Source organism: Anas acuta, chromosome 1 (assembly GCF_963932015.1).
Source record: "Anas acuta chromosome 1, bAnaAcu1.1, whole genome shotgun sequence".
In the NCBI taxonomy this organism is placed as follows: Eukaryota; Metazoa; Chordata; class Aves; order Anseriformes; family Anatidae; genus Anas; species Anas acuta.
In genome coordinates, this window is record NC_088979.1 from 27864357 (window position 1) to 27887118 (window position 22762).

A 22762-nucleotide genomic window follows, 5' to 3' on the forward strand; every position below is an offset into this window, starting at 1 on the left:
ATGGTCTTAATGTAAATTTACATGCCTGTTATGTCCAAGGTCTATATGTGAAGTGCTGATGAAAATCAATCCTCATGTAATACATGATGAAATTAAGAATAATGCTTCCTAATATATACAACTTATACTGTAACTTACAAACCTGCCATCTTGTTCACTGTTAAAATGTTTTAATTTTTAGGTAGCTTTGTTTCAGGGTATCCTTTAATGAGAGCTACACCGTCCTTTTTCCCCACATTTTCCACATGAGGTGGAACTGCGTTGCTTTCAGCTGTCCCGTACCAACCAAGTTCACTGAGTCTCAAGAGTAATAATCACATCAGACTTGGATGTTATTAAAATCACTTGTCTAATTCTAATGCAATGTATCTTTAAAGAAGAGACAAAAAGTTAAAACAAGCTTACACAAAGCACTATATTTTTTCTTGGCCAAAATGATCTCATCCATCTGTTTTGTTAGCAGAAAGAAGTGAGATGCATCCCCATGTTTTGAATATCAAGTGTGCTTTGGCCAGTTTGGTTCTTTAAGTGCTTTATTTTCAATAAATCAGTTCTGGAAGGGCCACTACCATAACATGTCTGCAGTGACTTTGACTTTTAGGGATCAGGTGGGGGCAGGCTGCCAATGCTTAAGCAGCTGATACAGCTCTCTGTCTCAGGCTGATACTTGGCCTCACTAAAAAGTCAGCAGAGAAAGTCCGAGGACAGTTTGGAGTTGCAAAACTGTATCTCTTGCCTTTATGCCTTGAGCAGTGTAACAGCCTCTGTTAGTCATAGACTCCTTGAATATGTTAGCTTTCTTATTTAGGTGTTTAAAGGTATGTGTCCCATAGCTGAAGTATTCTTTTTTTTTGGGAAATGTTTGCACTTGGCAAATGGCAGCCACTTGTCATGGATGTGAAGCAAATACATATAGATACAGAGCCTGGAGTGGTTTTTTTTTTTTGTGAAGCACAAGTATTTTTATTTTCCCCAGTGTCTCTTGTTATATTTATTCTCTTTAAATTTTTCTCCTTTTCTTACTGAATAGTTATGCTCAGTCTTGGAGTTTTGTGGTAGACAGTCTGTACCCCTGAAGCTTGAAGGGAAGAGCTGTGACTTGTTATGCATCTGACTTTACTTGACTGAGGCTCAATTGAAACTGGTTGTGTTGCTTGAGAGTCCTGCTTGCTGTTGCTTTTCTTTTTGGAGTGTATTTTGTGCCTGTAACAACATAGTGAGTGAGTCCTTTAGTTCATGGAGTATGTCTGTATATGCAGCTACCGCTTGAACACATTCATATTTGCACTTCATGTGTTTTTTAGCATCATACTGTGTGGCCCTTTATTCAAGTTGTTTTCATCTGCTTATGCAATAGATTGGAATTTCATATAATTTGTGAGCATTAGCATCTGGCTAATAGAGATCTCCACGGAGTATACAGTTTGCATTGTGTGATTGTGGTGCTAAGTTTAATTGTCCAAGTGTGTGCCAGGCTCACTTCAACAAAAACTACTTCAGACAGGAGATGGTGGTTGTGTGTATTTAGGGTAAATCTTACATATTAGAAGATCCTTGCTTGTTTTTCTTAAATGGGACTAGCCAATGATACAAACATACAAGATATAGGACATTGCTGATAATCCTATAGTATAATGCTCTCTACAAACAATATCAGATGTTCATGAAATATTTTGGATGTCTTAACATGTTTGTGCTAGTATATTTCTGAACACTGATAGCAAATATGTGCTTTGCCATTGCTTGTATACTTGATCTTAAAAAGTTAACATGGAAGGGATGTATTCAATCATTCTGGTACTGTAATGTTGACCCCTAATGGACTAGATTTCTCAAAAATGTATAGGCCACTTCAATCCTACAATAATGAGAACTCAAATATGTTAAGTACCTGTTTTCATTCTAGAGATAGTGTCTGTGCCTCAGTTAATTGATTTGTCCTAGCTTACATAAACCTACAGTCTACTATAGATAAAAGCCTACATTTTTCCAGTGGGAAAACTGGGTTAGTGTCTATAGCTGACTAGAAATAGGTAAGAAGTTGCTGTCTGCAAGGCATTATACTAACATTAGTCGGGGAAACATGAGTGAGCATGACTGGGAAACTGGAACAGAAAAGGCTTCTGGTTGTATGGAGAGGACAGGAGGTTTTAACAAAATCTGATTCTACTCTAGTTGCTCTGAAATGTGGATCTTGCAGCACTGCAGTGGTAGGTAATGAGAATAATAGATAAGGAATTATGCTAGACATTACACGGCTTTAATGGCAGAAGCCTTTGGTAAGACTGATCTAGCAGAAACTGGTGCAGTTTAGTTCTCTAATATGTGGTTCTGACAGTAATTCAAGGATGTACATACTGAAAATCATGTTTAATGTCCTGTTGTTAACTTGGCCAGGAAACTTACCGGAATAATCATATTTGGTGGCTGTCCAGTGTAGCCACCCTTGTTTCCTTAAATGCGTGCATTTTTCAGTCTATATGCAATTGCTACTGCTTGTGGAGAGCTGAGTGTTAATCTAATTTAACCCATTAACAGTGCTTGAGGATAAATGGCTTGAATACGATGTGCATTTTGTCAATGTCAAGCCAAAAAACTACACTGAACAAATCTAGAATATTTGTCATTAGAATCAACATAAGGTGACATTCTTGCTTCTGTTGAAGAAGCCACTTCTCATACTCTGTATGTTTGTCTTTTCCTTCACCAAATGCCCTACCTCACCCCTGGGGCTTGGGATCCCAGAATACCAGCTTAATTGCATGCATTACTGTAGGACTGCTGAAGTGACATCCATCCTAGTGCTCTGCTCTCCTCCACTCCTGAGCTTATTGCCTCTCACAAGGTCGTAGTTATACCGAACCTGAAGCAAGTTGTGACTGCAACTTCATGTAGTAAATTAAACCAATGATTGATTCAGGTGCCTTAATAAGCTGGACTGCGAACTGAAGTGGTTCAGAATCAATTTTTTAACAGCTAGGTTGCTCCTGCTGAAGTGGCGATAAACTCCGCGAGAGAATCATTGGGAAGCGTTGGGGTAGCAATCATTCAGCAGAATCATCCTATATTCATGAGTCAATAAGCTACCTTCAGTCAGTTTGTCAGTACCCTGTGCTGATAACCTCCCGAAGGGTAGAGAATTTTGTATACATCCCTCTCTTTGGCTTTTCCACTTGGGTTATTTGATGTTTCCCTGCTTGGTATGCTGGCAATTCTGAAATTCATTACCCTTCTCCAGTATATGAAGAGCAGAGGCCTGGCCTAGCGCTCTCAATTCCACAGATTGAGCCAGGACTAGCTATGTAAAATCACTGATGTGAGGCAGAAAAGCTGCAGTAATTAGGGACTTGGTCCAAAGCATGACAAGGTCAATTATTTTTGGAATAAAACATTCGGAAATATTTTTAGAAAATATGACCAAAATCATCTTCAAACCCAGATTCTTTGGGGCTGGCTCTGAAGATGTAGTTATGTTTAGTATGAATAGTTATTCTAGCTGTTTTTTAAAAGGGTGTAAAAGCTCAAATGTAATGTATTTTTTTAGCAGCTTGTATTTACTGTGTTCTGCCAAATAGCTCTGGAAACCACCAGGATTTGTTGGCTGATTTATCCAATTTAAGTGATTCCAGGAGTGATTCATTTGCTAATCTGTAACTAACTGATAAGGTGCATCTTTTTTTTAAACAACTGTTTCCATTACCTTAAAATTAAGGTACAAGATGCAATCACAGTTGTTTTGCAGCTTATATATTCCAATTAATTTCATACAAAGAAATGGTAATTTTTCTGTTTTTGTGATTTTCATAAACTTCAGTGCTTACATGTTGAAAACGTTTGTAGCTTTTCTTTTTGTTCTTCATTTCATTGCTGCTTCTTCATGTTCAGTTCCTTACTGGAGTTCATGTGTTGGGTCACAAAGAACATTGTTTTGTTTCAATTTATTTGAGAATGTCACATAGGTATGTCATAAATTGTGAGGTTTAAGGAGTGAATTGTTTCAGAAACTTATCAAGGACCTAATCTAAATTGGAGCACTTAGAAGTTAATCAAGAAGTTATCACTTACATAATGTATTATTTAGAACTCAATTAAATTTGTTCTTAGGAGAAAGGAACAGAACAAAGCTTTATAATGGAGTGTTTTAGAAGCTGATTTAGGAATGTTTGCATCTGAGTGATTTAGAAACTTCAGAACACCAATGAATCCCGGGATTTGAAGTCTGATGTCTTAGTACATCCTACTTTGTATTCATCATTTCTGTATTACTCAGCATGAACATGGTCTCTAAAATGCTTCCTTCTGTTTTCACATGTGCACTATTCAATGGAGAGATTTTTTTTATTACAGAATGATCATCTTTAGTTCTGAGTTTCCATTTTAGGCTGTTTTGTATAGCTTTTTTTTTTGGTGCTTCTTGCTGTTTGTCTTGGTTTTGTTCTTAGGGCAAATGTTTTTGTTAGCTTTCTAAGATGACTGAAGTTGCACAACTAAGTCTTTAACACATCAGTCTTCAGTACATTTAGTGCCAGATTTTGGAGCCCAGAATTTGTAAAGTTATTAGCATCTATAAAAACGATGCTCATCACAGAGCTTTCATTGCACATTTTGAGATGGATCTGCAATGAATTTATTGGCTATCTAACTCACAAGTTCAGGTATGCTCACAAGTTCAAGCAGATATGCTTGATATATAATAATACATATTTAAATACATTTCTGTGACTTTTTTCAAAGGTTTTGATATCTCTTATGCAATTGAGATGTTTTGTCCCTGAAATACTTGTAATTAAGTAATACCTGATTGGGCCTTGGAATTCTTGCTCTAGGGCTTCCTGGTTAGCTAGAAAAAATATATGGTAGTGTATATTTGGAGCTTCAATAGTTAAAATAATTTTAAGATCTGTTCAAAAATATACTGGAGAAAGTTATTTTTCATCCAATTTTCTTAAGTATGTTACATTTCTTAAGTGGAATTTGCGTAACTGATGTTATGGAGTTGGCAGTTGTTTCAAGAATGCACCTTTTACTTCTGTAGCCTGTAACTGGTGTGCTGTTGAGTGTAATTTCTTTCCTGGCTTTAGGAAAAGTCTGTTGTTACACTTGTTCTCCTTTGAAAAACTTTTTTTGCCAGTTGTTTCATATTAGCACTTTAAACCTGCAACTTATTTGCTCCAGTCACCAGAAATACAAAAAGCTTCAGTTTTACCATAGAGTCAGTGTCCTAACTGTGTGTGCAAAAATCACTTAAATCTGTTACTCTGTAGCTCCAGTAAGAAATGAAGCAAAACACATGTAACTACCTTGTAATCCTTTTCAGACACTTCAAATAAGAAACTGGTTATTGCATGTATTGGGCATCGGATGAGTAACTCTTAAATATTTGTGATGTAGTTAACTAAAGAAGAATTGCCTAGGAAACAGAAAATTACTTTGTCTTTAATAACCTTGCTGTAGCCTATAGGGAAGGATAGCTGTACACAGCTCAATTTGGGTTTTGAATTCCCTTCACCTCATGGAGGAAAGATCCTTTGTGGTGTCCATCCTTATTGCAAAATCATTGGCATCAATACCCCGACTTCCAGAGTGTGAATGAGTGCAGGACAAAACAAGTCTGCTGGAACAGCATTTTCCCATGCCTTGAGGGAAAAGATGGTGAGTTAATGGAAGTATGAGCTCTCACCTTGATAAATTCTAGAAGAATGTTTCTTAATACGATTCTTAAGGCTTTCTCCAGAAGGTATGTTTCTTTGTATCTGTTAGCTTCAGGAAAAAAAAGGGGGGGGAGGAAGAACACAAAACACCCACAAAAAACTATTAATTTTGTGTGCTGTTCCTTGTGTTAGAAATCATGAGCTAAACATAGATCAGGAGACTAGGGTCAAGTGACTGATTGCTTCTTCTCTGTATTTATTCAATTGTTTTTTTTTTTTTTTTTTTTTTTTTCTGGTATACACAATCATAGCAACAGGTAAGTGCTCTTTTCTATATATTTTGAGACAGTATTCATACAGAACATGCCTCAGGTTATATCGCTACTCCTCAATCACCTCCTGAGGATAAATTTTACTAACTTGTGCCCCCTCTGCTGGCTAGCTTTCCAATTGCAAAGTGAAAAAAGTTTGCCTAGGTACTACTCTCAGGCTACTTTAGTCAAACGCTAATTTATAAATCAGTCCCATGGGAGTAAAAGTGTAATGAAAAACCTGTTAATCCCAATCTGTGGGAGTCGGTGGTGATGCTGGGAGTTTTCTTCATACTGTATTTGTCGTGGGCTCAGTCAAGACTCCTTTGGCATTAATCAAACTTGTTTTTTTCCCACATCCTTCTGTCAAAGACACTTTGGTGTTTTTTAGCTACCATGTGCATGAAATCTGTAAGGACTTGTTAAATTGTTTCCTTGACAGAAGAGCTAGATCTGTGTTTCTTGGGACTACTGAGGGCTATGCATTGAGCTTCTAAAATCTGCTACTGTCATCTGCATTTCTGATTCACTTTCTCCTCCAGATGTGGAGTGCTCTAGTAAGGAGTCTCAAATTACCTTTAAGACATGATTGCTTTACCTATGTTGTTCGTGAAACCTGTCTTTAAGGGTGAAGTAGTATTCCCAGCTGCCTGTCAGGAACAGAAGGTAGAGTGTAAATCCTCCCATCTTGGATACTGTGGGGAGAACAAAGATTTGTGTTGTGTTTGAGAGTGGATATCCATACTGCAGATGCTTATTTGGACTATAGAGCTAGAGTAATGGTAAGAATCCTACTTCTGTGCTGCATCCCTTTCTGAAAAATGCTGGGTGCTTTTTCCTTGTGGTAGAGAATTCCTGGAGTAGTGTTTCGTTAGGTTCTTAAGATCCCGGTCTCTTACTGATCCATTGTTTATCTCTGTTATTGAGCAGACATCAAGGGAAATGTCATAATGGACTTCAAAACACTTATATCCTGTGTAAAATTCAAACCAGTTCAGCTTTCCTGAAACTTGTAAGGCTTCTGAATGTCATCTTGAAATTCATCTGCTGTACAAATACCTGATGTTGTAATAGTGAAACAGTTGCTACTATTACAAAGCTGTACTGTCTACTGAATGATCAACACTGTCAAGGGAATATAGCAAATTCTTACGGGTAGCAAAACAGATGAGTTAGCAGTTCTTTTCTCATGTGAAGCCTTGCATGTCAGATTTTAATCCCATGCAGAATTCCAGTGCCTTCCTCAACTCTTCGTTCTTGAGGCTGAAATTACAGAAGTCTAACACTTACCCAACTTTCATGGGATCAGTCTCTATTCTAAGACCTCCGTAACAAACAAATCCAATTTCAAAGCTGGCTTCATCATGCATCTTCACTTGCTTGGATAACACCATGATTCAGTTCAGAGTTGCACTTTTCAGCCTGGCCACAGAGGACCGTAGTCTGTATGTCCATGTACATTATCTATAGTATGGCTACAGAGACTTGAAAAAATCTTACAGGCAAAGTTTCTGTGAATGCTTGTATTGCTCTGAGTACAGCTCTTAAATACCTCTGTCTACTTGACTAATGATGTTCTGCTTTGAGTAATTGAAGGGTGAAGTCTCTAATAAGTGTTAATGTTTGGGGCATTTCATAATTTTGCTAGAACACAACTGATATTGCACAGATAAGTGAGGAAAAAACATGATAGATTTGGATCATCTGTTTCAGTTTACTATAATTCAGGTTCAGTCTTTTTAATATTATTAAAGTTGTTACCAGTTTAAAATGTGCAGATCTTCCGATTTTAGTAATAATTCTACCATAACTCTGACTTTTTTAGAGTTCATTTTAAGCAGTCATTTTTGAGACATGGCTGTTCACAGATTCTCATCACCATTTATGAAAATCTTGACCTTTTAAATTCTGAAAAAAATGGACTGAATTGAAAAGTGCACTCTTGTATTTCCTGGTCAGATGACTAAATTCGTTTTACTGACAGTTAGGGCTGGTATTTCTGAAAATAAAAAGGGGTTACTGCAATAATATGTGATAGATGAACAACAGAAGTTTAGTTTTTCTGTTAGTCTGTGATTTACTAAAATGGATGCATACTTCTCAGAGACTTGATCATAATCTGAAAATGTGTGAGAAGGGCTTTCCATGAAAACTTTTCCAGTGATTACTAATATATTCTGTTAGAAGTATTTACTTTAGCTCAGTTTGCATTTATTTTCCACTTGAAGCCTTTGCAATTTACATGTGTTTTTCTTAGGCACTATCTTGTACTTTTAATAGTAGCTGCTTGTTGAACGTGCTATTTTCAGTACTGACGTGGCTTTTTTGCCATATTTCTACTTCAGCTATTTCTTAAATTTTTCAACACTTCTGACACTGAGATTAATATTTAAATGTATGCATGATAGTTGTCAGTAAATATTGGCTTACTGCATGTGTAATAACGTAAAATACTGTTTGCTCATCCAAAAGTCACAGTAGCTCTTGAATTGCTTTGGATGTGCACTTCGAAGAAAAAGATCCGTGAATGTATTAATCATGTTGGAAGTGGTTGGTGGACTTACCTGTGAAATTGAGGTTTTAGTTCTGATGGTCGTAACCAGACAATTTGATTTGATAACTTTATAACCAAAAATGTCACATCAGCCAGTGTGGGCTGGCTGTGCCTCTTGCTGTGACTTGGGAGAGGTCAGAAGCTGTGGTGTTCACAGCTTTTTTTGGTTGTTTTGCATGATGTGAGCACAGAATTACTTCATCTGGACACAAGAAATGTCTAATGTAACTGGAGTTGCGTTGTGAGTTGGAACAAATAGTCTCCTAGCTATCAACTGTTCAAAAGTATGCATGTTGCATCACAGAAGTTAGTTTTTTAGGACTTTGAATCTCTTGCTTATCTAATTTTAGCCTAGTAAACCTACAAGACAGCCCTGGTATTTATATTCATTTTTAAATAACTTCCTTCCAAAACATGCTTTTTTTTGTCTTTTTGGTGCATATCTTTTCTTAAAAAATGCAAACTGTAGGTGAATGAGAAAAAAAAAAACCTCTTGTGCCACTTTGCAGTACTTGGGGGTTAAACAGATCACTATTAAAAATGTTGGTGCTTGTTTCTCAGTACATTTTTCACCACTGCTAGGAGCCCTCAGAAAGAAGACTGTATTAAGAGTCTGCAGTCAGTTAACTCAACTTATTTGAACTAAAAAGGATATCAAGTGAATTTACTGATATCATGCAATTAGCTGAAGTCCCTGAGGGAGGTAGTTGCCACTGATTTTTCAGCTAGAAAAATATTTTTTCCAAGGTGCTTCTCTCTGAACAAATTTATTCAAAAATAAGAATTTAAAATAAAACTTGAAAATATCTCTCTATTTACTGTAACCTGAGCAGTAAATTGAGACTCAAACTGGCACAGTTCAAATGTAGCAATTGAGTTTCTAGATTGTGAAATGTTAATGCCCTATAAGTGGTTATAATCAGTCTGAACACAGAGAACCCAAGAACAGGAATATCTGCTTGTATGCTAGTTAGAATAGGTCTATATAACACTAGCTTAAATAGAGAGTGAGGTTCTTGTTTCCAAGGTTATTGGTACTGAGGCAGAGCTATCTTTACCGTATTTACTTCAAGAACTGACTTTTCCACACTTATCTTTGACTTTCTTGTATAGGAATGTCAGGTGTTTTCAAGAATGCAATATTTCTAAGGTATAAATTAATAAATTGTATACTTCTCAAGGAAAAGCAATGGAAAGTTAATAGTTTGAAATGAAATTCTAAATTAGTAATTGACAAACTGCTACATCTTACTTAAAGGAAATTATAAATATAAGTCCTCGGTAATTTAATTTTTTCAGACTCTTTAATACACCTCTGAATTTTAAGAGCTTATAAGAGGGTACTTCTAGGAATGCCTGACAGTACTGGTTTTCTGTGCCTTTGTATGGCTGAGGAAGTTTGAAAGAATCTGTGGTGTTCTTTAAGAATTCTAAGGTATTTTTTAGTCAAAAATAGTAAACCTCAAAAATTGGTATTTCATCTGAAATTATTCCTTCTTGGTATATTTAAATTACATTTCTGCTCCTCTAGGTGGAATGTAGATACTCATTTCATGCTTCTAAATTGCATGGAACTGTGAACTTAAGTGCAGCTCAGCGAACTTGTGACTTTAAATAATTAATTGATGAATTGTGTACTCTGACTTGATTTCATACATCCTTTCTAGCAAGGTTAATATTTATAGCTCTATTGACGAACTCAAGATTACTCAAGTAATTTCCACAAGTGGAGATGAGATTTCAAGGGGAAACGTTTCCTTATTACTTATATACATGAAATATTCTGCAGCAGTGCACTGCAATTATTTCCACAGATAACATGTGGGTTATACATGTGAAAATGGGTTACTTGGTCGTTGGGGTTAGAGCTTTGCAAATACGTTGTTACTCTGGCCATAAATGAATGTTGCTGTTTTTCTGGCTTAAAAAAAAGTCTTGCTTTTGTAAATATGTTGCTTTATTAGTTCCATTCTAGATGGTATCTTGGTTATCTATTTTACAAGTAAAATACTTGTGAAATTATGAAAGAGTAAGGTCGAAGTCGTCATTCAGATAATCTTCCTCCTAGATAATCTGCCTAAAAAAAAAGACTTTTTTTTTTGGACTGTAGGAAGGAAAGAAAGGGGGTTGAATTTTGCTTTCCATCCTTATCATTTTATAGTTCTGAGTCCAAAGCATTTAAACTTAAGGCTTAAATCTTAGATGGGAAAAATTGAGAGAAGTGATAATTGGTTTACACAAAAGCATTTAAGACAATGAGGAAATATAGATAATAAGGTTAGACTAAATTTTTAATAATTAGATTTCAAATCGAAGCAGAGCATTCACCTGGAAGAACACTGCCTATAATGTTCTAAATCTAAAATCTTGTATTTTTATTCCCCTTCGCAATCTTTTTGTAGTGCTAGGATGAGTGTATTTTATATTCCATATTCATGAGAAAAATATTTTCCTCTAGTAGAAACTCTTGTTTTAAATATTACTCCAGTGCAACATAATTAGCTTCCAGCTGATATTTTGCAGTTGGGGTGAAGTACTAGTTGGCAGAATAACGTACTGTAACTGTTCTTCAGAATTAAGTAAGGCTAAATATTCTTAAATTATTTTAATTAAAACTGTATTTGGAGAATCCTTAAATTCTTGTAATTGTTTAAATAGGATTATGAACTAGCTTACCTTTTGTGGAAGAAGTGGATCTTCACTGATTGATTTCTGATTTTTGCCTAGTATTTGTAGTGGTGGTGTGCTGTTTTAAAAGAAGAACAGAGCAAATAACTTTTTCTTCTGCTGTCTTAAACTAAATTTTGTCTGTGGTAAAGACATTGACACTTAAAAATGGGTAACCCTCTCCAAATGGAGTTCAAATTCAGTAGTGATATTTGTTTTTAAACACTAGGTAGTAGGTAAATGATCCTGTGTAATTAACTTTTAAAAATGCTTTTAAAAAGTTTTTTATTAAAAACTTAATTCAATGTCAATTATTTTAGAGTAAATTACTAACATTCATGAGAGTTTGTGTTTGTAAATGGAACTTGGCTGTGGGTCTAGTGGCATCTATTGTATTCTGAAGAAGAAAAATGAGGCTTCAAGACTGGCAGTAGAGAGTAGGACCTGTTAAACAAAAGCCTGTGGTGGCCTTTGTGCTGTTCTGTCTTTAACCCCAGCTAGGATATAACATACTAACTTGATTTGGAGCTGAAGTGTCAAGGGATTAATTTGGGATCCTGTTATTCAGGGGGAATGAAGGCTGTTAGCATACTCACAGTAGCACAAAGGAAGTGTCAATAGCAAACCAAGACTCTTCTCTTGTTACAACTGAACTTGCTTAATGTCTTAGCTTGTGTATGTTCGTATCTTAAATAATTATAGGAAGTTTTTTCTGAAGTATTCTTGTGTGTTGAATGGTTATGCTTGAACCCCTTTGGTAAAAATGTAACTGGGAATATTAATTTCAAAATTTTCCTTAATATGTAAACATCAGTTGTTAACCCTAGAATCGTGATCACAAGGTGCTGTGAAAATGATTTAGTTCATTACACTAATTAAATTGAGAATAAAATCAACTCTGGAATGGGGAGCAGGATGTATTTTTGGTTTGAAGAGCAAGTTGCTCCTCTAAATAGCTGCAAGGTTATCTGAATATTCAAGTATGTGTTATTCTTGGTCACATGTTAACCATTTTTGCTGTATTTTTGTATGTTTTTTTGAATAGAGATATTAAATGTCCAGCTTTCCATGACCAAACTACAAAAAGGCTAAGAAATACGTAGCACTATTCTGTAGTATATGAGTACATTCCTCAGGCCCTGTTGCTTTGTCAGTGGGTATCAGTGACTGTGTAATGACTGAACAGAAGCTTACAAATCTGTTAGAGCATTTTAAATGAAATTACTTTTTTTTTTCCCCCTTAGGGAAGAAACCCATTCTTTCTGGAGCCAGCAATAATTATAACAGTTACTGATGGAAGTAAATTAACTACTACCAGTGGAATACAGGAAGAGGTAAGAACAGACCTCTGTTTGTAGTGATATGTATTAAAAACATAGTCAAATGCTGTTTTATAACATGATCCTAGATGACTCCTCAGAAGTATGTTCATTAACAGCTTAAACTCGCATGTTTTCTCCTTTTACTTAGGGTAATTTTATGCAATAGTACTGCAAAAATTGAAATAGCTCTCATCACATGTGACAGAAGCATGTAGTACAACTGTCAATCTGTTTAGACTCATTAGTTGACTATTTCTAGCGTGTGAGTTCATTGCATTTCAAATGTTAGTGGAAGAAATTCATTTCTGTAAAGCATGCATGTCTTTAACTGATAGAGATGTAAATTCTTTACATATAGATAGATCCAAGTTAATGTAGTGATTTCCCAAAGGAAGTGGCTGCTAGGGAGTATGTGCAGTACATACATCTTTCACAAAGGGGTCTTAAAGTGATTGAACTAGGATCAGTTAGTGCCCTTATCTAAAAATAAAAGCTGAAGAAATGTATTTCAAATGAAATCTGTAGTGCAGTTTAAAGCACCAGGTTTTAATATACTGGAGTATCTGATCAGACATCTAGCAGATTCAGAGCTATAGCAAATGCAGAGGCACCGAACTATTTTTAATTTACTGACTGCATTTAATTCTTTCCTTAAAAAGATGTAAGAGGTCAATAGGGATAGGCTTCATCTGGCAGCCTCAGTGCCCATTCTGTGCAGTAGGAAAAACAAAAACCTAAGCTTATTCCCTTTTCAGGAAAAGGTTAATATCCAAAGGTCCATCCTGAAACTTAAGGAAAAGATTCAGACTTTTCCATGTGGTATGCCACATTTATGCATACAGGTCAACTTGCCAGATATCAGTGTTCATTAGCTACTTGAACTTCTACTCTGTTATACTGCATTCTTAGAGCAATTACAGAAGTTGTATGTTTAGAAAGTGATATTTGAGTGCTTTTGTAACATATTTGACTTAGAGGAAGAAAATTGAGAGACTTGAAAATTCTGTATGGACTGAGAAGAGTCACAGCTGGTAACTGACAGGGAATGCCTGGATTTAAGGTATCAAGTAGGTTACCATTATAAAACCTTACTTTAATAGTATTTTTAACCATGCAAGCTATTTCCAGCAAAAAAGTAACTGAGTGTAGTCCAAAATACTGAGAAGAGTAGCAACTTGATATTAACCCTGAAGCTCAGTGAGCAAGTGTTAACTAAAGAGTAGACACTGAGAGCTCTCACCATGTAGTACTGCTAACAGCACAATACTGTGTTTTTTAAGAGCAAATTGGGTAATCGCTCAGCTGTGTAAGTCCTTCCTTGAGGATAAGGAGTTTCTCTGCTATCAGGTGACTTGTAAAATCAGGCCCTGACATCCTGGAGTGAGGGAATGTGATCAGTGGGTGAAGCAATTGTCAGCTGGGTAGAGGTTGAGAGCTGTTTCTGTACAGTCTCTAGAAGACAAGCCTAAGGGTGGTGTGTGTGTGAGGGGGGAATCCCACCTCTGCCTGCAACTGCTCAATGGTGGAGGGAGCCTGACTTTTCTTGGAGGTGTGCAGGGCTGGGATGGAACATGGGAAAACCCTTCTGGATATTAATAGAAATTTTAATTATGTAGCTGATTAAATACTGACATTTGAAATCTCCATCATTGGAGATGCTCAAAACTTGTTTGGACAAAACCCCCGAGCAAATGGAAGGCTCTGGACTCTGTAAACTTTGACATGCCCCTTCTAATGTACTAAATTCATTATACACTATTTCCTTTCATCTTCATTTATCTTAAATGATTTAGGTAAGAAAGATCTATTGGCTGTCATGAGCTCTTTCTTACAATAAGAGCCTGGATTTTTTTGTAGCCAGCAAGTTACTTGGGTTTGTATTCCTTCAAATGTGAGTACAACTGCTTCACCTTTAGACTTCACAAGAGGACTTCTTACTGTCAGGCAGCCATTTGGTCACAGATTCACATCTTTAAATGGTTCTGTGTTGTGGTGAGGAAATGGGTTTTCTCATGGCTACTTTCTAAATTTAAACTTAGCTCTTGAACAGTACTGACTGGAGCAGTGTGGATCATAGTGGTCACAGTGGCATGAACATGACATTTAGCCAAAAATGGTACAGGATTTTATGATGATCAGAGATGCAGAATCTGTTCCACTAATGATTTTGTTTGGTAAATGAACACATTAGACATGTTGTCTTCTGAAAGTGACCACTTGTTACTTCCTGAAAGGTGCAATGCAAGTTTTTGACTGCTTTTTTTGTATTTCCATATGTTTAGAGGGTGTATATTTAGTACCCAGCACTGGATGTGACTTTTTTTTGCTGCCGCTGTACCAGTGTGAACTGTCCTAACACTACCAAAGAGTAGGCTAACATCCAGCAGTGCTTCTGTCTTTCATGGATGATTTTTGCTTTTGTCAATGTGTTTCCTACTGATCAGAATTTTTTCTAGTCTAGCTTGAATGTCCTATTACCATTGCCTCTCAAGTTGGACATGCAGAAATGAAACAATTACAGTAACATCACCCAGGAGATTGAGATCTGTTGTTGCTCTTCTCTTCAATAACATAGATTTTTGATCTCTTTGAAATGCTTCTGATGTTCTTTGGGTTTGACTTTGGAGAGGCTTTACAGTGTTGGAAGTGATCATATCCCCCTGAGTGGCGATGACAAGAGTGCTTTTACTTCCCGTGGAAAGTTCTTATGGACTAAGGCAGTATATTTATAGTTCTCAAGTCTTCTGTGCAAGAGAACTGACAAAACTTTGCTTTTGGAAAGCCTTGAAACCAGTATGGAAGCTGGAGATAAGTTTTTTCAGAACTTTGTCATTCAGATGGACATTTGCATTCTTGCCAATGAAATCGGCTTTATTACTGTGGGAACGTTGTCATTTGCCCTGGTGTGAAGCAGTCGAGTTCAATGCTGTTTTGGAGCTCTGGCTGAATTTTTCAGATGTCCTGTCTTTTTGTGGAGTTTAATGTTTTTTGCAGATAAGGATTCTACCCATTCAGCACTACCTTGTCTCAGGCTGAAGACAAAAATGGTGCAGTCTGTACAATTACCACCAGCACCACTTAATAGGACTTTCAGTCCTGTCCTTTCTGGCACTGGCTTCTAATGAAGCAGCACGGAGTGCCAGCATCAGTTCCACATTCAGCGTGGTGTGTTGAGTAGATGCTTCCTTGGATTCACTTGTCATAGTAGTAACTTGAGGAAAGATGGGGTCATACCTTTAATACCATCATTAATGATTGGTCTGATGCTATAAATTCCTCTTGGAATCGGCTTTTGCTTCTGTCATGGTCCTCCAAATTTGGTCTTGGCTTTTCCTTAACTTTTCTTTAGAAAATTTTCAGTTGTTTGAAAGGATTTCTCTTTGCAATATGAGATGCAGTAACTTCATGGCTAGTTAATCAGATGTCACACTTCTCCAGTTTTGCATCTCTTGGGCCATCTCCCTATGTCTTCTACATGCACTCCGTTTTATTAAAAGCATTAAACTCCTGTTTGCAAGTCTGGGTTATTGATCCATTGATAACTGAGCCATTGATCACATGAGGGATGTTCTTTTGCTTCTGTTTGTTGCCATTCTTCTGATCTTCATGTTACAGGAGACTCTTGTGGAAGGTATCAGTGATTTTGAACCCCTTATCCATGAACCATCAGCATTGTCCCATTGATTCTTTCCAGGATTTTTCTCACACCCTAGCTGTAACAAAAGTAAAAAGTGGCAAGATCCTCCTTATTTTCAACAGTAATCAAGAACTAGAAATACTCCATATCTTTTTAATAATAGCTCTTCCAGCTCAAGACTTGATTTCTAATCAAATAGTGTAATAAGTATGTGGCAGATCCCATTCACTGTGTTCCCATCCTTCCTCATCCATGTTGTTCCTGTTAGCAGTTTCCAGGATCACAGTATTTGGCACTGAGTCCTGGAGCTCCTGACTTGTGAATACTGTGCAACTATCAGCTTAGTTACCAGGATGGCAAAGTCAATCATGTCATTAGCATGGTTTGTCTGTTGGCTTGGTGTCTCTGTGACCTGAAACTATTTCCTCTGGAAGAACAATTTGTGGTTTTGTCTGTTTTGTAACTGCAAATGATTGCATAGAAAACAATAAGAGCACTCATTTCCTTTTATCAGTTTCAGTATGATGTGGCTGCCTGTAGTTACCTGTGTGCTAAAGCTTAAGCAGCACTAGTGCTGTTCCTTGTAACATGAGTCTCTGTTCAGTCATTGCCAAGAGTGCTTTGCACTGTTTTCACCAGCTACCATGTCACTGCACAGTTCTCTAATGGTGATTTACTTTTTATTTAACCTAGAGGTCCTCTGATATTTTGAGGATTTCAGGCTGTGCTGCACGACTGTGTAGAGATGAGTGCTCAGACAAAAGATCAGCTCACCAATAATAAATTTTCTTTATCATATTGTCATGTTAGAGGTTGACCCCTAACCTCTTCCACTAGATTCCTGTACATTTCAGTGAATTTGAAGACAGAAGAGGGCCATAAGGCACATGCTGCTGTCTTATTGTAGCATTATGGCAATTAGGAATGGTAGGTCTTGTGCATGCTCTTACAATAAGTTTTGAGACAAAACAAATGTTTTCTAGCATTGAGTTGTGAGGGCTCTCATGCGTGATTTTACATACTCAACATGTTGGTGACCACTGTTGGTAAGTGACCTCCTTTACACTTGTTCATTCTACCTTAAGCTCAACAACCAATTTGAAAGACAAGGCAGAGGAAAAGATGTGAAATTTGTGGGGAAAGAAATAAAAGGCTAGTTGTATGTTTCTGGGCTTGTCTTATTTTCTGTTAGGTGTGTGGTTGCTACAGTAATACAGTGCCAGTTTTCAAACAAAAAACAGTGTGGAAAGATCGAGTTACTATCAGGTGGAGATTGAGGCCTGGTTTGAATCTGCAACTTCTCTATAAAATCCCATCAAGAAAAACTCACTATAACTGGATGAGCCAAAGAAAGGTTTTGTAGTTTGAGATGAGCTGAACTCAGAATAGCACTGGGGCAGGGTCTGATGGGATCCTTATAATGTGTGTGCTGCTGGAGAGGTACAGTGCTGCAACACAGGTATGTTTTGTAGATGAAATGTGCTTTGCAGAGCCTCTAAGCATTGCCTGTTGGCTCAGATCTATGTAGCAAAGTTTGGTGAGTGGCACTCCTAAATAGCTGCAGATGATGACAGTGCTGCTTGCAATTGGATCCTCTTACAGTCAGGATCAAGGCTGTCTGTTCATGAGCTATGTGGCTGTTCTTTTTACCAAGTTACCTTTGCCAGACAGGCATTGGAGGCTGCTTGTTCAAAAAGTGGAGGGACCTGCATATTGATCAGTAATAAAACATGTACATAGACGAGTGCCTTTGGAAAAACTTGATGTGAAACATTTGGAGAAAATCTTGCTCTTCTCATGTGCTGTCTGCTTGCATCAGCAAAAACACATTCAGGAGGAAGCATCAGGTGTACCAAGAAGTCCAAAATGTTCTGGTTGTTGCTCATATGTTGTGAGTGGCTCTGTCATATTTGATCCTGGGTCTGCATAAATTATTTTTCAAGCACAAAGACATGTATTTTTCCCAATATGAGATGCTTGCAGTTCCGTAAATAGGAATAGCTGAGGCTTCATCTCCTTTAAAAACAAATTGTTGCAAACTTGTTAACCAGCCACTATGAACTGAAAAGTGTGTTTTTGTGAACTTGCATCAAGTTTTGCATCAATAATGGTTTCCTTTGCTGGCACAGATAAGATTTAGATTTGAAATTTTTGAATGCTGTGTGAGAAAGTTTCATCCTAGAAGCCATTTTTGAGTTTCTGCTGTTGTGCCTAACCCCTGAATTAGGCCAGGTAGTAGAACTGTTGCTACCATTCGTGTCATTGCTTGGGGACTTTGTCCTGTCTTTATGGCTGCAGTACTCCAGATTTAAAAACAAGGGTTTTATTTGTACTGACAATGGTATCATCTGACAGGGGTTTATCATTTTTTTCTGAAACTTGTAGTTACTTGTTATGAGCCCAGTATATCTACATGTATACAGGGTTTCTAGAGTTGAATGCCTTGATAAACTTTGTTCACACAGATCAGTGGGGAAAAACCTGTAGGCAAAAGCAGAGACTACAATCTAAGTGTTTGGTTCCTGAGAAGCTAAAGCACTGATTTTCTTTATATTTACGTAGTTATAAAATTCCTAGGGCTACCTGTAGAATTAATGTTCTGTTGGTCTCTGTGGCTGTTGGTGGCTAATAAATAATGCCCTGACCGTTCCTCTATCTTTAGTGCACTACATTTAAAGCCAGAAGCTTTTGAATATTTGCTATTTCTTCTGGGAATTAAAGGAAAACGAAATGCCCCTGTGTGTTTTATGTCCCAGCATGGCATCTGTAATATTTTAAACTAAAATTTATGTAGCTCTTCCCAGAAAGAGGCAACACAATGGCACATGGCAGGCGATTCTTGTATAGATAGCTGTAGCTGTTACTGATTATGTAAAAGTGAGAATACATTTTACACTTCAGTATTGATTTTAAAGTGTTTTTTTTTTTCTTAGAGAACAGAGGAGGCATGAGTTTAATTCTGGGATATGCCCAACTTACCTAAAATCTGTGCTTTCTGATGCTGTAATGTAACTACCACATTAGTTTGCTTGTTGGAGCTGTGTTATTTGAAGATGATCATGGCAGCTGGATTTCTTTGAGCAACTGTACCTGAGACAGATTTCTTCTGCAGGAGTCTTAAATTAAAATTACCTTTTCATTTGGTTGTGCCTTTTTATCTCCAAGAATCCAAGGAAAGACTGAGCTGAGAATGGGCCTATTTTGCAGAACATTATTTGAACAAGAGACTGCTGCAGTAAAGCGGTTGTTACTGCTGAAATTCTAAAGAAAATATCCTGTAGGTTCTGAAGCTTGTATTAGTACAAAAGGTGTTTGTTCATATTTGGTTTGTAGTTCTCAAGTTTAGGCATTGTGTTGCCCTGAAATATGTTAAAAATGTTGTTTAAATAACAATGTCTCCGCTTCTAATGTATGGTAGCTGAAGAAAATGACAAATATCTGTGGAAAGATTACAGGTGTATTTAAATAGAGTGAATTGCCATAACTATGTAGCTCTTTTTTTTAAAAGCAGTGTATTCACAGATTTTAATTCCTTTTCAGCTCCACTTACCTCTCAATTCCCCTCTTCCTGGAAGTGAGTTGACTAAGGAACCCTTTCGATGGGATCAGAGGTTGTTTGCTTTAGTTCTTCGTTTGCCTGGTATCACATCACCAGAATCAGAGCAGATGACAGGGGTACCAGTGGATGATTCTGCAATTACACCGATGTGTGAAGTCACAGGAGGTAGGTGCCTTGGCTTCCTTTGATAAAACCGTGCTTTTGGAAATGAATTGAACTTAGCTTTATTAATCAGGTATGTGTGGTGGCGTAACTATTAAAAACTCAGTTATAATAAATCTCATGATGTTTACTGCATTAAAGCTATAGATAATTTAATGTAACCTGTTTCGGAAGAGCATGAATTTATTTTCTTTATAAATTTATTATCAGAGAACTTATTTTTTTCCCAGCATGTTTCAATTGATATTAGAAATTGTAACAATTGAGTCCGTTTTAGAGTATGCCAGAAATTTAGCATAACCGTACTATAAGTAAGCCAAAAGTGAGGGAAATGCTTTTTTATCAGAGAATGCAATGCAGAATTTCTGCACTGCAAAATGCAGAATTCTGCAAAATTGATACTTCTCTCACCATCATAACTTGTATTCTTAATCTCTCAAATTATATTCAAGATCAAACTCAGGCATTAGTTCTATAATTCCTTTGTAAAAGGCTTTGATTGCATCACATACTAAAAGCATAATGATTCTAAAAGCATAATGATTCTTATGATGCATTGGAGGGGATGTGGTTGAAAATAAGCAAAGTGATTTTAAAAAGCATTCCAAAAGGATCTGATTCAACTACTTTCTGACTAATGCAGGTTATCCTAACTGGTGTGTTGAGATCTGTGGACAGTTGAGTGTTGATGTCTGTCACAAGGGGGAGCCCATTTTCCATGAATCCAACCAAGAATTTGAGATAATGTCATTATGGGGCTAAAACCCAAATGTTTCGGATGAGGTGCATGTAACACTGCCACTGCTTTGCTAGGCTGCTTTGCTGCTTAAAGAGGATGTTTGGTAGATGCTTTAGATCAGTAATCCGTACAGATGTCATTGGATGTGGCAAGGCAACAATTTTTGAATGATTTAACTGAAAATAAGGGCAGCAACACTGAGCAACCTTAACCTTGGCTGTTTCGTTCTAGGTCGATCATACTGTGTATGCTCTCCAAGAATGCTGAATCAGTGTCTCGAATCATTGGTGCAAAAAGTGCAAAGTGGAGTGGTAATAAATTTTGAAAAAGCTGGACCAGATCCCTCACCAATTGATGGTACTTGAAATTTTTATACTGTTAGCAAACAGCAGTGATAACTGTCAATATAGTTTAGTGAAGTTAATATTAATAGCTGTCAAAACAAAAGGAAAACTAGCAATTTCAAAGACATTGCTACAAAAAGGTTCTACCATGTTTGTAATTTCTTTCAAAATACTGGCAATGTAGCTATTAGACACTATAAAACCTCTACGTTTGGTAGTGTTACTGAGGTAGTCTTAAATGCAGTTATTCTCTTCAAGTGTATAAAAATGGGTTCATGGGTTTTAAGCAGTAGTTTGCTACCACCTAGAAATGCAAATAGCTTGATGTTGAAGATACTGCGTTTTTATGCTTATCTCTTTGCTTAATGTAGTAAAGTACACACTAAGATTTAAAATAGCAATTATGATTTTGTATCCTTAACTTTTCATTCTAAATGAAAACCTAGGACCCTTTTAGGATGTTTCTGGGAGAAACATGTTTTTGTGAGACTTTCTAAACCTGCTTTGCAGTAAGAAGTTAGCTCAGCAGTCTCAGCTGTGTGCATTAAATACTGTCTATAAGGATGGAGATTTGAAGGTTATCTGGGAATAACAATGGGAGAAAGACATTATGAAGGGCTTGAGATACTTGGTTCTCAACTCTGATACTGTAGACATTCGGTGCTTATTTGGTTTCTCATCGTTTCTATCTTTTTGCAGAAATGCTTGTTAACAGCTATCACATCAGTAGAAATAATATTAACTAAACGCTTCCCTAGGATTGTAGTTCTTGAACTCTTCACAGAAGTTGCTTAATGCTTTTTGAGCTTTAACACTATCTTGACTTATAAAGCCTTTTTCTTTTGTAGATGGACAGGTGGAAATAGCTAGGCCCTTTGGACCCCAACCTTGGCACAGCTGTCACAAACTTATTTATGTCAGACCAAACCCTAAAACTGGGGTTCCTATAGGTCATTGGCCTGTTCCTGAATCCTTTTGGCCAGATCAAAATTCTCCAACGCTGGTAAGTACTGAAGTTAGATGAAGCAAAAGGTTTATGCGTGGGCAAATATTCCAGGAGTTCCTATTTTATTACTTCAAAAAGTCTTGAGAGATGTACTCCATTGGGGGCACCATAAAAGCTGTGTGAACTAAGACAATGTCACTGTGAGCACTTATTCATAAGTAATCTGAGATAATATGGTGTTCAGTTTGAAGCATAAAGAAACTGGTTGTATATCACGTAGCTTTTCTTTTTGAACTCTTAACATATAATACCAGAAATAAGGTGGCATTTTGATAATGGACTACTAAATTTTATTACTTAGTGTTAAAAGAACATAGTATGATCTTCCAAGTTTTGAATCATTGTGATAGTTCTGTATGCACAGCATCAATTGAATGCAACTTAATCTAATGTTGTTTGGTAGAACTATACTTTTAATTTATCCCAAGTAGAGAAACTTGATTTTTCCTAAAATACTGCCTGCAGAATTAGTTGTCATTGCTCTTTTTTCATAAGAGTAAGCTGATGCCTTCTGTTGGATATGAAAGCTAATCTCTAGTATATTTTTGTATTTCTGCTTATCTTTGAAAATCATTAAAGTGGAATTGTTCCCTGCCTCTCATGTTCTTTTGATCTGAAATTAGTTTGACTAGCAAGATCATTGAGCTTTTCTTGAGCTGTATATCCCTTGAAAAAATGAGTCCTTTGAAATACAGGTTGTTCCAGAGTGATACAAGTATAAAAGTCATGTTTACATATATACCCAAGTCATGTTTATAGACTTGGGTATTGCTGGCATCTATAGCCACATTCAGTGAAAGATCCAGATGC

At 36.7% G+C, this 22762-nt stretch overlaps 1 protein-coding gene across 4 annotated transcripts in view; it reads left to right on the top strand.

The window, feature by feature from the left end:
* INTS6 (integrator complex subunit 6) overlaps positions 1 to 22762 on the top strand; it is a 42544-nt gene that overhangs the window by 7033 nt on the left and 12749 nt on the right. For all 4 annotated transcript variants that reach the window (XR_011093782.1, XM_068674006.1, XM_068674017.1 and 1 more), the window contains 4 exons: positions 12428 to 12517; positions 19683 to 19866; positions 20834 to 20959; positions 21795 to 21949. Coding sequence is in view for 3 of the 4 variants with exons in the window: in XM_068674006.1 (XP_068530107.1) it covers positions 12428 to 12517; positions 19683 to 19866; positions 20834 to 20959; positions 21795 to 21949 (555 nt within the window). In the remaining variant the exon portion in view is untranslated. The remainder of the gene's footprint in view (positions 1 to 12427; positions 12518 to 19682; positions 19867 to 20833; positions 20960 to 21794; positions 21950 to 22762) is intronic.